The sequence below is a fragment of the Orycteropus afer genome, unplaced genomic scaffold, assembly GCF_000298275.1.
Source record: "Orycteropus afer afer isolate SDZICR_OR568_19922 unplaced genomic scaffold, OryAfe1.0 scaffold00751, whole genome shotgun sequence".
NCBI lineage: Eukaryota > Metazoa > Chordata > Mammalia > Tubulidentata > Orycteropodidae > Orycteropus > Orycteropus afer.
In genome coordinates, this window is record NW_006922338.1 from 380,086 (window position 1) to 390,614 (window position 10,529).

The 10,529-nt window shown below is 57.1% G+C and overlaps 1 protein-coding gene across 1 annotated transcript in view; it reads left to right on the forward strand.

Moving 5' to 3' along the window:
* The window catches only part of RAB11FIP3 (RAB11 family interacting protein 3), a 69,789-nt gene extending 59,628 nt beyond the window's left edge, over window positions 1–10,161 (forward strand). Inside the window, exons 6-14 of the mRNA XM_042783219.1 lie at window positions 2,016–2,051; window positions 3,824–3,917; window positions 4,585–4,688; window positions 4,911–5,051; window positions 8,650–8,731; window positions 8,813–8,950; window positions 9,529–9,684; window positions 9,838–9,978; window positions 10,048–10,161. Of these exons, the coding sequence (XP_042639153.1) occupies window positions 2,016–2,051; window positions 3,824–3,917; window positions 4,585–4,688; window positions 4,911–5,051; window positions 8,650–8,731; window positions 8,813–8,950; window positions 9,529–9,684; window positions 9,838–9,978; window positions 10,048–10,161 (1,006 nt within the window). The remainder of the gene's footprint in view (window positions 1–2,015; window positions 2,052–3,823; window positions 3,918–4,584; window positions 4,689–4,910; window positions 5,052–8,649; window positions 8,732–8,812; window positions 8,951–9,528; window positions 9,685–9,837; window positions 9,979–10,047) is intronic.
* Window positions 10,162–10,529: the final 368 nt, after the last annotated feature.

Sequence of the window (10,529 nt, forward strand, 5' to 3'; positions counted from 1 at the left end):
AGTTAGGATAACTTCTTAACCACAGCCAAACACCCTTTCGAGGGGGGAGTGAATCACTGGGCCCGTGGGCTCGAGACCATGGTCACAGGGAGACACCAAGCTCAACTGGCCTAACGTACTACACGAAAGCATTGTTCCACATCCTACTTTGGTGACTGGTGAGTAGGTTCTTAAAAGCTTTCAAGTGGCCATCTAGATGCAAAAATGGGTCTCTCCTTGTCCAGAGCACAGAAGATTGAAGAAAACCAAAGACATCTGGAAATTAGTAATCCAAGGGACTGGTGGACCATGAGAACCTCAGCCTGTAGGACCATGAGACCAGAAGAACTAGATGGTGCCTAGCTACCACTGTCAGCCACTCAGACAGGGATCAGTGCAAGAAATCCTGGGTAGAGTCAGAGAATAATGTGGAACAAAACTCACATTCATGAAAAATACCAGGTTTACTAGTCTGATGGAACCTGGTGAGACCCCCAAGACTGTGGCCTCTAGTTACCATTCAGGCCTGGAATTGAACTCACTCCCCTGGCTTCTAGCTAAACAGTAGACAGGCATGTAAGGGTGAACGTTTACATCAGGTAGATACCCTCCTTAGAACAATCAATCATGGGAAAACAGAAGGGCAGTGTCTGCACAGGGAGATAGCTTGGGGGGGTGGGAGTGCATAGGAGGGAAGGACACAGGGAAGAGGTAACTACAGGGAGGAAGTGGAAAGAGAGCTGTTCCATTGTGGGGAATTGCAGTCAGTGTCACAAAACCAAACGTATGAACTGTTGAATGGGAAACAAATTTGCTCTGTAAACTTGTACATAAATCACAATTAAAAAAAAGAGGAAAAAAAAACGTTCAACAGCAGTTCTGTGAGGAGTGCTGCCAGGCCTGGGGCCACAACAGAGCCAGCCCACCAGGGCTGAGATGAGGAATTCTTCAAGATGCCACAGTACAGCCAGATGGCAGAGCCAGCACCTTGTGGCATGCTGGTGGGTATGCTGCAGGGAAAGCTGTTCACACGGAGGGTCTCACCTGAGGTATCCCCTACGTGACCACCCAGGAGGTGCTGGGGATGCTGCTGACCAGTGGGTGTTGCCAAGGCCTAGGAGCCTTCCTCCCTCTCTCCAGCACCCTCTACTGACAAAATACAGCATCACACAGGAACACTAAGGGGCCCAGATCCACAAAACCAGCAAAGAGGGTGGAGTTGGAGCCGAGAGGCAGTGAACAGGCACCTGTTTCCACAAGCACTTCTCCCCAGAGAGGCCTTTCTGCCTGAGCCTTCAGAGGGTCACAGGTGTGTGCAGGTGAGCAAGCAGGAGCAGGTATGGCCCAGCTGCTGAGCGATGGTCCATGTGCTGGAAAACGAGGCATGTCCTCTCACAGGGTGAAGTGACGGTTGTTAAAATTGGAAAACAGTTTTGGGCCTCAGAAATAAGAACGAAGATGAGCTTGGCCCCTCTGGCCTCCGGAAATGGATGAGGACGAGGTGACTTGACTAGAGTCGCTGCCCTGCAGTGGTAGCAGAAAGGTGTTTCAGACCTGTGGCCAGCCGGGATTTTGGAGAGTGAGATATTCAGAACCTGTGACAAGCCCTCCCATTAGCAACAGGTCCTTGTCCCTTTCCCTGTGGTCGGCCCTCTGGTGGGCAGTTTGGCTTGGCTCTGGGACATGGAACACTTGGGACATGGTGTTGGCCAGGCTCAGACCCAATGCAGTCAGCAGGTCTAGGCGGTGGAAGTGGACTCGGAGCTGCGTTGGGTTGTGGCACCTGGGGAGGTGGGGCCAGGAGATGAGGTGCCGGGAGGCCTCGAGTGAGCCCCCTGCAGCTCCTCCTCTGCATGCCTTGCCGACAGGGTCTTTGTGCCTGGGGCTTGCCTAGGGGAGCAGCTGCATGCACAGTGGTGCTGTTGGGAGGGGCGGCCCCACTCCCCTATCTCTTCAGCCCGAATTTCCTGTTCCCTCCTGTTCCTCACTGCCTGTTCTCTGACACCGTTTTCCTGTTTATTTTGGTTTTTGCACAGCCCGACAAAGCAGCTTTCCAGCAAGAGGGTTGCAAGGTAGGCATGATACTTTATTGGGAAATATTCCCCCAAAATGTGTTATGAATCATAATCTTTTAAGGAGGCTTTTAAAAATACAGTGTTTTCCAAGTATTTAAGAAAACGAAAGTCTCTTCTGGTTTGGGATTTTGAATGATTTGAGGGATCTGGGGCAGAAAATATCTCCCGGGGCTGTGGGTTTGGGTGTGTGACTGGGATGCAGAGTTGAAAGCTTTGCGTGATCCTCACTTCCTGGGTCTTTACTAGGAGGCCTGGGGGAGCTGGTGTCCCCAAGGGTCTGCTGTGAATGAGCTCATTAGGAAAGGTGGCATGGCCTGCAGGCCAAGCCTGTGCTTGGCCTGCTCATGCCTCTCCCCAGCACACTCCAGCAGCCCCTTCTTTGTGAGTGGGAAGGGTGGTTGGTGCTCAGGGTCTAGATGACTTCGATGTAGCCCTTTCCTCATCTTTGAGCTTTAGCTGTCTGTTGGCTTCCTGACGGGACAGCTGACGTTACCCCACCTCTCCCTCCATGGAGGTCATGGCACTTCCCTGTTAGGTCCTTGTAAGACGGGCTCGTGGCTGCTTCCTGATGGGACTGCTGATGTTACCAAACCTCACACCGCAGTCCTGGAAGCTACTTCCCCACCGGTCCAGCCGTCGGACCATGGGCTCCCTTCTCATCCTCCCACTGTTGCTGGTGCAGCACACCTTCCTGCCTGGCAGGTCCTCTCAGAGGCCTTGCTGTTAGGAGATATGGTTACTTTATCTCCCATTGGCTTGAGGTAGGGCTCCAGCTTGGAGATGGCTCTCTGGGATTTATGGAGGCGCTGCTCACCACCTCATTCAGGCTGTGCTGAGAGACAGGCGTCAGGGAGGACTGTGTCCACCCAAGACACTTGGAGTCCATGGTCTGTGGACTTGCCAGACCATCTGGCCTAGTGAAGAGGCCCCCCTTCTCTCTCCTTAGAATGTTTCTGGGGGAAAATTAACATAAGGACTGTCCCAGCTCAGTCGGTGCTGAGAACCTGGAGCTGACCGAGGTCAGGGGAGGACTTGGCGTTCTTCCAGGGCCTCGGTCAGGCTCGAGCTGCCGTCTGCCATGTTCCGGGCAATAGTGGTGAATGCAGTGAACTCCCCTCTGTCCTCTGGGCACACGAGATGGGAAGGTACATTTCCACCACGAGAAGCACCTGCCCAAGGTGCTGACCACTGAGAAGTGGAAAAGGAAAAGCCCTATAGAGAGCTTTGTCTGGAGTTCGTGGTGAGGGGAGCCCTAGAGAGTTCCCACCAGGACCACAGAATTGGGGTTCCCTCCACTACCTCCTGGTCTGGGGCAGCAGCCAGCATGCCATACAGAGATGGGCATCTGCAGGCTGGGCCATGGAACAGCTGTCGTGGCACACAGGCAGGCACGTTGGTGGTTGGTGCTTCAGGGCACAGATATGACCAGGCCTGAGTGGGTGTGACAATGTGGGAGCAGAGTCATGGGCCAGAGTTCCTGGTCCTGCCCTGGGCTGGGGCAGGGTTATGTGACGACTGTGGTCTGAGAGACTGTGCTGTGTTTTTACTGCCACAGAGTGCAAAGTACCTCGTTCCTTGAGCTGGCCTGGGACAAGGTCAGGGTTTTATCAAGGTCCAAAGAGCACTGGAGAGACTCTGGGTAAAGGTGTCCCTGGCAGGGGAGAGACGCTTGCAGAGAGGCCATGTTTGTGCACATCTGTCTGTCTCTCTACGTGCTTTGCTCCTATCTCTCTCCCTTCTGTGCACTGGGCTCCTGCTTCTGGTCCTAGGCACCTGCACCAGTCGGGGGTCCTGACTATGGAGGCTCTGGAGGACTCACCTCATGATCCCATGGAGGGCACTGAGGAGGCCATCGCTGACAAGGTGCAGCCCTGGGCAAGCAGGCATGTGGGTGGGTGGGTGGGGAGGGGAGGACCCTCATCTCACCCCCTGGTATACCTCTTCTTCACCTCCTGCTGGTTCCCCTCACCTCTTCCTGGACCCCTCACCTCCTTCGGGACCCCCTCAACTCCTGGTATATCCCTTCTTCACCTCTTCCTGGACCCCCTCACTTCCTCCTGGAGCCCCTCAATTCCTGGTATATCCCTTGCTCACCTCCTCCTGGACCCCTTTACCTCGTGCTGTCCTTACCTCATGGCTTCTCTGCATCCCATACTCTGCAAGCCTTCCTTGGCCCTTGAGTCTGAGCCCTTCTGCTCCCCTTCATTCCTCTACCTGTGTAGGTGTCTGTCTCCTGCTAGAGAGGGAGGAAGAGGCCAGGTCACTGACCCTTACTATCCCTTGCATCTCTAACACCTGGGCCATCCTTTGGCTGCCCACCCCCTCAGGCCCACCCTAGGCCTCAGGGTCCTGGCAACATGTGCACCTGCTCTCAAGGCCACAGAGTGTTTGTGAGGGTGGAGCGCCCCAGGGTGGACTGGGATTGTGTGATTGTATAGAATCTCACTAGACAGTGTCCTGGACCCTGCACCCAATAGGCATGGGCCTTCTGCTGGTCTACCTACTTCTCAAACCGGCATCTCATTCCCAGGTCATCTTCCTGGAGAAGCGGGTATTGGAGCTAGAGAAGGACAGTGTGGCCAATGGGGAGCAGCACAGCCGTCTGCGGCAGGAGAACTTGCAGCTTGTGCACAGGTGAGGGGGCAGGCCACCACTTGTGCACAGGTGAGGGGCAGTCCGACTGCTTGTGCACAGGTGAAGGGAGCAGGCTGACCACTCAGGTAAGTGGGGAGGGGGCAGGCCGACCAATTGTGCACAGGTGAGGGGGCAGGCTGACAGCTCAGGTGAGCATTGGTGGAGAGGCCGACTGCTGGAGTGAGTGGGAGGGGCACTCACCTCACCCCTCTGCCTCTGCAGAGCCAATGCCTTGGAGGAGCAGCTGAAGGAGCAGGAGCTGCGGGCCTGTGAGCTGGTCCTGGAGGAGGCCCGGAAGCAGAGGGAGGTGCTTTGCAGGATGGAGCGGGAGAAGAGCATTGAGATGGAGAACCTGCAGGCCAGGTGGGCGGGCGGGCAGCCTTAGAAATCACCCTTAGATGTGGGGGTCCCCAGGAAGGCACCCCATCTTGGGGTGAAGTGAAGTAGAAAACGTGCAGAAAATTGGAGAACTCTGTGGAAGACCCTGGAAGCTCTGGACCCCAGATGTCAGTCCCTGGCATGCATCAGTGCCTCAGAGACTTGAGAGGGTCAGAAGAAGGGGCTGAGCCCACTTACGTTAGGATGTGTCCTGAGGCTGGAGGCAGAGCAGTGCTACCCTGAGTGGGAAAGCTCTGTGCAGACTCAGGCTGCAGGCATGTGTGGTTGGTCTACAGGGTTACATACAAAGGGTGTGTCTACAAGCCAGGGTGCAAACATCACAACAGCAGGGGACCTAAGTGAGGTGTGGCCTCTCTACGTGCTTTGCTCCTGTCTCTAGGTGTTAGTCCCTAGGTGATGCCCGCTGTGTGAGCCTGGCACATGTGGGCCGGCACACGGGGTCTTCTACGTCACGTCTGAGTCTGCTGAAGTTCCATGCATGTGGGGGGCTGCATGTGTCCACAGGTGTGCCTGTTTCTGTATGTGTGAACAGGTATGTCTGTGTGTGCACGTGTGTGTCTGCATATGGGTGTGTGCAGGTGCATGTGTACAAATTACCTGCATGTGTGAGTGTGTACAGTTGGGTCCATATGTACAAGTGTGCCTATGTGTGTACAAGTGTACCTGTGTGTATACAGGTGTCCCTTGGGGGTGCATGTGTATAGTGTGCCTGTGTATATGAGTGTGTATATCTGTATTTTTACAGGTGTGTCTGTAGAGGTGCATGTATAAAGGTATGCCCGTGTATGTGTACAGGTGTGCTTGTGGGGGCATGTGTGTGCATGTATACAGGCTTGCCTTGTATATGTGTGTATGCGTCTATATAGGTGTGCCTGATGGGAGGAGGACGTACAGCCTTAAATGTCTGTGGAGAAGACTCCAAATGCTTTTCTCCTGCTCCTTTCTCGCCATCTTGCTTGGGAAGAGATGGCGTCTGGTTTTCTCTCTGAGCTCTTGGACATTTTCAGGAATGGAGGCAGGGAGGGCAGGAGGGGCTACAGGAGAGGGCTGAGCCTGGCAAGGCCGGGGTCTCACCATAGCAAATGCACAGGGCAGGGTCTTTTGGTAGTGGCACCGCAGGAGAGAGCTGGGGGGGGGGCTGTCTGTGGGCTGCCACCCCAGACCCCAAACAGCAGCACTGTCTCATGGAGGTGAGGAGGGCACGGAATGGGCAGGTTTGGGGTTCCTGGACAAACCAAGGTGCCAGGCCCAGCTGGCCCATGTGGCCTCCTGAAGCTGCCACAGGCGTAGTTCTTGGTGGCTGAGCCCAGCAGCCTCATGGTGTCAGTGCCCTTGAGTATCCTGCAGCCCGGAGGCAGCATGCGGGGGTCACCCCAGCCCACGAGCTTCTGCAGCCCTAGGGACTCGGCCCTCCCAGCACATGTAGGGCAGCCCCCTTTGGTGCAGCACACACCTGCACCCTGTAGTCCCTCAGGAGGCCAGTCCTAGTTCTCCAGGGGCAGACAGGTCTGGAGGTGCAGCAAGGAGTGGGGCTCTGCTTGCTGCCGAGGGGCTCGTCTGTGCTGACTCCAGTGTATGCGCTGTGACGGCAGAAGACAGCAGGGTCTCGAGAGGTTCTCAGCAAAGAGGTACCCATTGGAGCTGAAGGGGCATGGTGGGACAGCATGAGGGGCTGCAGCCTGGGACTGCCCATTAGGGCCTGGGAGGAGTTATAAGAAACATGGAGCACAGCAGGAGGGTGGGGTGCACTGTTGATGTCACAGAGTAGATAGTGATGTTCACTGCTGCAGTGTCAAGAAAAACCATTATCTGCGGGAACAGGTGGTTCTCATCACCCCGGGGGGGGGGCCCTCTGGTAGCAGGCAGGAGCACCTGTGGTGGTACAGAGCTGGGTAAGGGGTACATGGCCAGTCTCGTGCCACCTCCTTTGACGTCACAAGGGTGACATGTGCCGGGTTGGATGTGAGACTTGGGGCATGTCACCGTGGACCTTGGCCCAGCACACAGGTTTCAGCATGTGTGGATGAGGCTCCTTTTGCAGTGCTCACGTGGCACACAACATGCCCTTCCAACAAACATGGGGAGGCCTCCCCCACAAGCTTGGTGGTGAAAGGAGACAGGAGAGAAAACAGAAACAGGAGCTACCAGTAGGAGACACCGTTGCGGGAACAGAGGCCACCTGAGAGAAAGATGTCGCCTTCTGGTGACATTATACAGGCTTTAAACAATGAAGGAAGATCAAGTGTTGTTATAAAAGGAAACAGCAGCTCAGAGGCAGAATCACAGGCATGCGTGTACCCACTCCAGCAGAACATCAGGAATGAAAAGTGTCTTGACGTTTTAAAGGCAAAACCCAGAAGGACAGAGGAGAGGTCTCAGCCAGCCAGCATTTCTGAGGCCTGTGGGGACCATAGACAACCTGGAGCTGGCAGGCTGAGGAGTGCCGGTGCTTAGCCTGCGGCCACAGGGGACTCCAAAGCTGGAGCATCAACTGCCTATGGGAGTTGGGGTGAAGCCAAGGTCCCACAACAGGGTTCCTGGTCATGCCCCACCTGGGGAGCAGCAGCCCTGGCCACTGCACTGCTGAGGACCGAATCATGTGGGCCACTTGCCCTCCACGGCGAGTGGCAGGGAGCCGGTGAGACCTCCAGTGAGCCATGTATCTGCCAGGCCTCATTAACTGTGCCTGGTGGGCAGGCACCGTGCCCGTACTGCATAGCACCAACTGGTGAGGTGGATAAGGCAGCAACATTAGTAGGATGGTGAGGAAAGGGTTCTTGGGGAGCCACTCCTCAGAGGGATGGCTGGTTCCAGGCTATGCAGGGAGGGCATGGGGCACAAGAAGAAGGGGTGTCAGCAACAGGTTGGGCATGTCAGAGGATAGGGCGGCAGCCGGATGACCTGCATCAGACAGTCTGAGCAGCTGTGGGAGTCGAGTGGTGACTGTGCTGTCGTAAACAAATGATGGGTAGGTCATAAAAGAGGAAGAGTAGGGCATCCGGACAGAGAGACAGAGAGCCCAGATGATAGGTAGGTAGTGTAAAGCAGGGGAGCAGGGGGTCAGGGCTGCCATGGACACACCTCCCTCAGATGCAGATACAGTGTGACAGGAGTCCCCCCACAAACCATCACCTGGTTTGATTACAAAGCAGCAGGCAGACCCCATGAGCATGGCCTGCAAACTGCTGGCCAGGACCCCCCAGGCCTGTCCAGGTCCCAAGAGACAAGGAAGGAAGGTCAAGGGGGCAGGATGTGGTGCAGGTCCCGGGTGGAGGAGAGCATCGTCAGGACCCTGTCACATCTGGAGCTGGATATGGGTCTCACTGGTGACAATAGCCCACATCACTGAATGGCGGGAACAAGAAAGACACTGAGGCTGGGGAGGGGGCGTGGGGGATGGGGCCTACAGCAGTGGGGGAGCTGCAGGGGCTCCTGTCAGCCTAAGAGTGGTGAGGTGGGACCTCGGGAGCCAGCTGTAGCATTTGGGGAGCAGGTGTGTGGTGGGGCAGCACCTCGGGAGCTTCCCTAAAGCAGCGCGGCCCCGGCCCTGTCTGTGTCACAGGCTGCAGCAGCTGGATGAGGAGAATGGGGAGCTGCGGTCCTGTGCACCCTGCCTGAAGGCCAGCATCGAGCGGCTGGAGGAGGTGAGGCTGTGGGGACAGGCACTGAGAGGCCCTCCCAGGTTGGGCAGCACGTTCTGGGCTGGAAAAGTCCTCACTTTGCAGGAGAAGCAGAAACTGCTGGGCGAAATCGAGGACCTGACAGTGCGGCTCAGTGAGGAGCAAGAGGGCCGGCGCAGGATGGGCGACCGTCTGAGCCACGAGCGCCATCAGTTCCAGAGGGACAAGGAATCCACGCAGGAGGTGGCCACCCCGCAATCCCTTGTCCACAGCCTTCGGCTCCACCTCCCTGGGCACTGGGAGGTGGTGAGCAGCACCTCTGCCTCCAGCCAGGGATTCCAGGAGCACCCCAGTTGGGGTGGTTCAAACTGTCCCAGATGTCCCCAGCCCTAGTGGAGGGCCCTGAGTGGTTTCTGTGTCTTTGTAATTTTCTGTTCTGGTACTTTCGCCCTCAAGGAGCTTGCCCACCCATCACCCATGCACCACGTACACCTGTGTGTGAACATGCAGCTGTCTGTATTGTGTACTGCCCACTGGACAGGACCAGGGCTGCACTCTGGGTCCTGAAATGCATTACTCAAATGTGCCACTCTGAGTAGGGGTGTAGTGTGGCTTGGTGGGGACATACATCCCTGCCCACCCAAATGTTGTCCAGAGTGCCCATCCCTGGCACCCAGGCACCCAGGTGCCCAGATAGCCCCACCGTGCCAGTGCTCAGTTCCCTCCCCACTCTTGTATCCAGCCCACCCCCTCACGTGTCCTGCCCTGCCTCCCGTGTGTCCCACCCGGACTGTCCAGCCTCTCACTGGCTTCTCCTGCAGCTGATTGAGGACCTCCGGAAGCAACTGGAGCACCTGCAGCTGTTCAAGCTGGAGGCGGAGCAGCGCCGGGGCCGGAGCAGCAGCATGGGCCTGCAGGAGTACCACAGCCGCACCCGGGAGAGCGAGTTGGAGCAGGAGGTCCGCAGGCTGAAGCAGGTAGGCGAGCAGGACGGCTGAGAGTGGGCAGCAGGCATGTTCCTGGGTCGGTCCCTCCGGCCCTGCAGACACGCCACCCAGAGAGCTCGTGGAGGGTGGCGTGGTCAGGACATTGGGGGGCAAGGGCAGGGCCTGATGCCACCACCACTGCAGGACAACCGGAGCCTCAAGGAGCAGAATGACGAGCTCAACGGGCAGATCATCAATCTGAGCATCCAGGGCGCCAAGAACCTCTTCTCCACATCCTTTTCTGAGTCCCTGGCCGCGGAGATCAGCTCAGTCTCCCGTGATGAGGTAACGCCCGGGACAGTGGGGGCCCTCCCTGCCTGTAACCCAGTGTGTGACACCCACCGTCTCCTGCAGCTCATGGAGGCAATACAGAAGCAGGAGGAGATCAACTTCCGCCTGCAGGACTACATCGACCGCATCATCGTGGCCATCATGGAGACCAACCCGTCCATTCTGGAGGTGAAGTAGGGCAGCCGAGGCCATGCACCACAGCGCACCGGTGCACGCGGCGCACAGAGCCAAGGCCGTGGCCCAGCAGCTCGACACCTGGAGCCAGGCTGGGGGCTGAGGGCTGGGGGCTCAGGAACAAGATTAGCCACGTAGGAGAGGTGCTGGGCCCCGAGCCTGTGCTTCCCTCCCCTCTCACAGAGACCGTGGGCAGTTCCTGGGCTGGGTGAGTGCCCCAGCACCCTCTTAGACCTGCTCGCCCACGCCTGCCCAGCCCTGGGGGCTTTGGTGCATTGGGGAATGGAAATGGGTCCCCATAGGCACCCCGATCTGGTGTCTGCCCATGCTGGACGAGCCCTGGTCCACACTTGGATGCAGTGGTCAGGGAG